Source organism: Acanthopagrus latus, chromosome 8 (assembly GCF_904848185.1).
Source record: "Acanthopagrus latus isolate v.2019 chromosome 8, fAcaLat1.1, whole genome shotgun sequence".
NCBI classification, from domain to species: domain Eukaryota; kingdom Metazoa; phylum Chordata; class Actinopteri; order Spariformes; family Sparidae; genus Acanthopagrus; species Acanthopagrus latus.
In genome coordinates, this window is record NC_051046.1 from 2,992,692 (window position 1) to 2,998,691 (window position 6,000).

Consider the following 6,000-nt stretch of genomic DNA (forward strand, 5'->3'; position numbering starts at 1 on the left):
GCTTCAGTTAGCTCTGACCACAAATGTCCTTCAGAGGGAGACTTTTTACTCTAATACTCTGTAACTTTCACAGCCAGTACTCTATTACTTTTAGTGGAGTACAAAAGTTGAATCAATACTTCCACTTTTACCGGAGTCTTCTTTTGTGCAAGTACCTGTGCTTCTACCTGACTGGAGAATATGTGTGTTTACCACCTTTCCATGTGAGGCAAACTAGCTCAGACATGCTGAACAAAACTCTGAAAATTCTCATTTTCCATGACTAATCTAAGAGATTGCTGCCTAATAGAACATCATTTAATCTGATTTAAAGGTTGTTTGGTATATTGGAGTTTGTTGCTGGTGAGCGCAGGCTGCGTGAACCTCAATCATTCTTAATCTATTTATCCAACAAAGCAGGGCCTGCTGTGGTTGTTTGATAAAATGCACTTCTAAACAAAATCACCCCAATCAGTCTGGAATGATTAATTCTTTCTAAATATACTACAGGTATTTAAGTTATCTAAGGAAAATTCATTTCCGTATCGCAATATATGAACACAGAAATCCTGAATTTGTCCGATAAAGCTTTAGGAATAAACACATTTTGCTGATTATAAATGAAATGCTGATAGTAAGAGCACCATTAGATCCTTTAATCTGATTCTGATATAAATAATCAAGTACAGTAAACATTACAGCTGTCATTCACTTGCATTAGCCCACACAGCCTCTGTCAGTCATCTGCCCTTAGAGGGGCAACAGGGTTAAAAAGTGGTCTCTCTCTACGCAGCTGTAGTTTTCCACAGCTCACCTCAAAGTCCTTCTTAGTGCCGTTCAGGACCTGCAGGCTACCTGTCCTTACGTCATAACCGTGCGCCCTCAGCCGCTGGATGCGGTAGGTCACTATCTGCGTGGTCAGCTCTAAAACAGTCGGAGTCTTCATGATTTGAGACATGCTGATCCCGGCGCTGAGGAGGCCCTTAAAGCGCTCGGCCAGAATAGCTTCAGGGTAGTAAAGCACAGCCGGGCACTTGAGGATGATGTCCCGCAGCTCTGCCTCGGAGCAGCCCATCATGTCCTGGGAGTACGACAGGGTGATCTGCATGCTGTCCGGGCTCAGCTCGGTCACGAAGCCCCTGAGTTTGGAGAGGAGGCGGAGGAGCTCTGCCGTGCTGAAGCCTTTGTCTTTCAGGAAGAGCAGGTTCTGTCTCAGCACCTCGGGAGGCTTGAGGAGGACAAACGGGTTCTGACTCAGGAGCTTCTGAAGCCAGATCTTCATGTTGTCCTCCTCTCCCCCAAGCTCCTGGTAGACCTGCTGGAGGGTGCGCACCATCAGCTCGTTCTGCTCCACAGGCCGGCTGAAGCTCTGTGGAGCGCTGGCCATGAGCTTGGTGACGATTCGCTTGTTGAGGTTTAAGCTCAGGAAGTAAGCGATGTTGTTCCGCTGGTTGTCGTGGTGGCTGCAGGAAGTGAAGAAGGAGGCCGGAAATTTCTCGATGATGCCAACCAGCTCCCTCTGGTTCGGGCACACGGACATCCACAGCTCCCTCTGGGTCTGCATCTGCTCTGGGAGACAGAGGACCGCCTCAGGGTGATCTGTTAAGATCCGAGCCACGAGGGAGCCCGAGGCTCCCATGTCATTCAGGAGCCCAGCTACCTCCTTTGTGTAGGCTGGGCTCTGACGCAGGACCCATCCTTTAAGTTGCCGGATCTTCTGGATGTCCACAGAGAGACCATAGAGATCCTCAACCGTCTGCTGGTTCTCTGTTGAGCTCAAGGTTGCACATGGCCTTAAGTTTAAAGGTAGAGCTGGGACGCGTTGGCACCGGAGGCACAGGGATGTTGCGATCAAGCGCAACATCGATGCAAAGTCCTGAGACGGTCACCTAAAGGAGCGGGAGGACAAACAAAGTGCGGTGGGTGACACAGAACGTTCCTATGTACTAAAAATACCTGCGTCATCTTGTAAAGTAGCAGATGGAGCTGGATACTGACAGCTTGAGCAGACTGCTGCACAGCAACACTCCCACTTCTATCACCAAGCAAACAGCAGTGTGATGTGTTCTTGCGGCGCTCTGTGAGGCCAGAGGGCAGTCATGGGGTCCGATCAGGGCCGGAGACTGACAGCCATGACTCTTCCTTATCACGTTTGTTCCACCAGTCACATAAAAAACATGAAGTATCCTCCAAACATCAGGCACAGCCAGGGGTTTTTTTAAAGCTTCCTGTTGACTTGTCACTGAGCAACACAATCAGGAGGCAAAGTGAATCTGAACTAACAGGAGAGCGATTCTTCGGATCAACTTTCAGAACACTGACAGAAAGGCACCTCCATTGTGCATTTATCCACCAGAAAACCCTTCTGTCTCCACCCTGTATTATTTTCAAATTGACACGTAATCAAATCTATCAAAAGGCATTTAGTAATTTAATCTCTTCGCTTTGATAGAGGGCACCGATGTGCTGTTTCTCTGAGGTCAATCATCGCAGCCTCTCCACCTGAAAAGAGGATTATGGTTATCCTGCACATCTGCTGACAGATGTCTCACAGGGGGGGAAATGGACGAGCATGAGCTAACATGCCGCTGTACTGAAACATGAGTCACAGTCAGCGAGCCGAACACGATCAGATAACACGTCTGAGAGCATAATAAGAAACATAATAAGGGACTTTAGTGGGTTTAAGTCATGCTGAACAGGGGAGACTTGTCGTCAACGATTTCAAAATAAAAGTCCTCCTGCATTGACCGCAGTATTTTAACTGAAGGAGCATGCTAGGTGTTTAGCATGCTAGTTAGCTAACAGGTAGAAGAGACAGGACCCGCGTCACGTCACGTGATTCAGCCCCGTGATTTAATTGATCGCCGTGACTTATTGTTGACAGCGGGTTATCAGTGTGTGCACAGTTTAGCGAATATATCGATATTTTTTGTGAGGAAATTAGTTACCTTTAGCAGCGGTCGGCGGATGTGACGTTTTTGTTACGGAACTGATTTCTTCTTCTACGGTTGGTGTCTGTGTTGTCGCGCGCACCGCAGCGACACGCCGCGGCGGAGAGCGGAACTGCATGTCAGCACAACAGCACAACTGAAATGTGACCTGGAATAACTTTGATTTTTATGTTTTTCTGGGGGGTGGAAAACAATTTTAGAGCAGAATTTAAAAATGTGAGTGTTACGTGATTTGTTTTATGCTCCCATTGCCTCCGTTTCCTCCCTCTTTTCAAAGCCCTGCTCTTTTATCGCGGCCCATATGTCCAGTAATTAAATAATTTTGGCAAAAATCTGTATCTCAAACAGCAGTTGGTGCGCCTCCAAACCCTGCAGCATACGGGGCCCTGATGAGTGTAATCAGCGCTGGGGCTGAATTGGACCGAACACACGGAGAGCTTTCTCGCAGTTGGTGCTTAATCATGATGCTTGATCACCAGCTCTGCAAGCTGTTCCCTCCGCAGCACTGAAGCTGCTGCTGCTGAGTGGGTAGCTGGGTTCATTATAGTTTATGTACTAGTAAACAGATGATGTGTCTCAAAGGAAAACAGGTTGGCGCTTCTTTGTTTTTTTAATGCCCGTATGTTGACGGGAGCGAGCCGGTCATCAGAGTGCACTGATGTTGTTATATTGTTGTTAAAAGTATTATCAGTTTTATTAGCAAAATGCACAAAAGCACAACACAATTACAAACAACAACTGTTTCAGTTAGTAATTAACCGTCTCTCAGACAGATCGTGTCCAAAAGAGAGAGACACGCATTTGTGTTTCATGGGAAGCGGCTTTCTTTCTAGAAGGAAGCAGGCGTATAAAACAACATGAGGGCCCTGCAGAGTAAACAGTGTTGTTCCCTCTTCTTCCATTAGCAGTCAACCTGTTAACTGTATCCCTGGCATTTGTCAAAGGTTTGAGCAAAGTCACGCAATCAGTATCCACCCTGTCTTGCTACAATGCTGCTGTGGTTTCTGCAGGAATGAGGAACTAAAAACATCCCACAAAAAAATCCAAAAGAAAATGCAAGAGGAACTGTCAGCGGCAGAGAAAAATGAGCAGACAGACGAAACCAAGTGTCAAATAATACCAAGCTGAGGATCTTCCAATCCAAGCTGCACGGTGTGTTTCATGTAATACTTTCCTTTCTCTGTGTAGCTGGTGTAGGGTGTGTAACACGCCCAGCCTTGATTAAAACTGCCACAATGTGTTGTTTACTAACGCTCACATCACCAGGTTACAGAACAGTCAGTACCGAAGCTCGGAAAAATAACAGCATCAGCAAGAGGCAGAGAGAAGGAGTCTCGGACCAGATGTCGGTTCAAAGAAAAAACAAAGGGCAGTGAACTGGAAGAGGACGGGAGAAGCACTGCCGCTGGGCAACACGAGCACAATACGTTACTGGCTGGCAGACTCCTTCCAGACAGTCACACACTGAGATTTGAGAAGTGAAATCACAACGAGATCTTCCAGATACCGTTCCTCTCCTTCCTCTGTCAGCTGTGGAGACCTCAGGGTGTTTTCCTACAATCCATTAATCTCTCTGACCTTGACACACCTGACCAGAAATCTCACCCTTAAAACAAACAGCGTAATTTCCCTACATAATACCCACGGCTGCCACCTGACCCGCGTCATGCGCTTGGTGGATAAAGAACAGGGGTTTTCCCGGACAATGTGCTTGACCTCACCAGATCATGTGAGCAAACTCCAGGCGTTTATCACCTGAGAAAGTGAAAGTGCAAGACGGAGATGGACCGTGATACCGAGATCACACTGGTTCTGTATAAAGCAGACATGAGAAACAAACCTGCTGCCTTCGTTTCATCGATCGTCGACGTCCTTGCTGCAGTAAAAACAAGCTCTTGTTTGCATTTAACCAAAGGTTGCTATTCATTAACTGTGAGGAGCTGTAACAGTACATCAGGTTTGTTAAAGTAATTAATTGAAGGAGCCTCTCCCTCCTAAATGCCCAGTCTCTTCTGATTGGTCAGCTGACACACGCCTGACCCAGCAACACCAACACCCACAGAGCAGCTGTGCTTAATCAATTCTAACGTGCCAAACTATCTGCGAGGAATAACTTCTGCAAATGTGTGACATGGCGATGTAGTGTGATGTCACCAAGTCACCAAATCTAAGCCGAGACCGCTGACGAGGCGTTTGAGGAGCAGTGTTTTGTGTGGGAGAGAGGAGTTCCTCCCTTTGAAACCTTAAAGATCTTTTACGTGCACAAGAACGTCTATAAAACACCGGAGGAAAGCAAATACAGTAGAAAGAATAATACGTCTCCTTTAAGTTGTTTGATACTGCTGGACTGCAGATGTCTTAAGCAAAATGTCTTTTTAAAATATATATATTTTTAGTATTAACAGATTGTGTGATTAAACATTTACAAAAAAAACCAAACCACAATATAAACAATATGAAACACACATTGTTTTTTAGGATGCAAAGTGAAACATCATGAGGCCATCAACAGAATCACTAATGACCAGAAATGTTTCTATTTCCAAATGTTGCTGACTCGCGGCTATCATAAAAAAAAAAAAAAATAAATAAAATTAAAAAAGCACAGGACCGATCCTGATTGTGAGATTATACGCCGAGCGTCACATTACTTGACTCTTGCGCAGGATGAGAGTAGATCACGCAGTTCCGTCCACTGGATGAAAAAGTGAAGGCTGAATGGATCCTTTTGTGCGTTCTCAAAACAAATTACACAGTGAGAGCTGCCAGGCAAACGGAGACCTGATGCAGATTAACGGATGCCTTTTAGATTTAGTTCAGATTAGTCTGCTCGCTGACTGAGGCCACTGTTGCATGGGAGAGCGAACGTGTGATCATGCCTGCTCGCACGGAATTCCCAGCGTCAACACGTGGGTGCTCAACACGCCCTGTAACTGCTGTCAGGCGGCCTCGCGTGGAGGCTGACCACACCCGCTGCGGAGGGAGAACCTGTCCGACTGCGCCAACAAACCCGGTTAATGTGCCACTAGGTGTTTTTATGATGAGCTGTCTCCTGGCTTTTGTTGAG

General features: G+C 46.4%; 1 protein-coding gene across 4 annotated transcripts; it reads right to left on the reverse strand.

Moving 5' to 3' along the window:
• Positions 1-614: 614 nt before the first annotated feature.
• Positions 615-5,798, reverse strand: mterf2 (mitochondrial transcription termination factor 2). 4 transcript variants are annotated; one of them, XM_037108379.1, is made up of 2 exons: positions 5,585-5,798; positions 615-1,868 (listed from the first exon to the last, which is right to left on the reverse strand). In XM_037108379.1, exon 2 carries the CDS (start codon positions 1,841-1,843, stop codon positions 716-718), a length of 1,128 nt encoding a protein of 375 aa, XP_036964274.1. In that variant the 5' UTR covers positions 1,844-1,868; positions 5,585-5,798; the 3' UTR covers positions 615-715. The 4 variants fall into 4 exon arrangements, with proteins under 4 accessions (XP_036964274.1, XP_036964275.1, XP_036964272.1 ...); XM_037108380.1 differs by lacking the exon at positions 5,585-5,798 and adding an exon at positions 4,774-4,794; XM_037108377.1 differs by lacking the exon at positions 5,585-5,798 and adding an exon at positions 2,931-3,170.
• Between the last annotated feature and the right edge of the window lie 202 nt (positions 5,799-6,000).

What these genes read in the sequence shown, in the direction of transcription:
- mterf2 (XM_037108379.1), bottom strand. Translation starts at nt 1,843, where the DNA reads ATGTTGCGCTTGATCGCAACATCCCTGTGCCTCCGGTGCCAACGCGTC.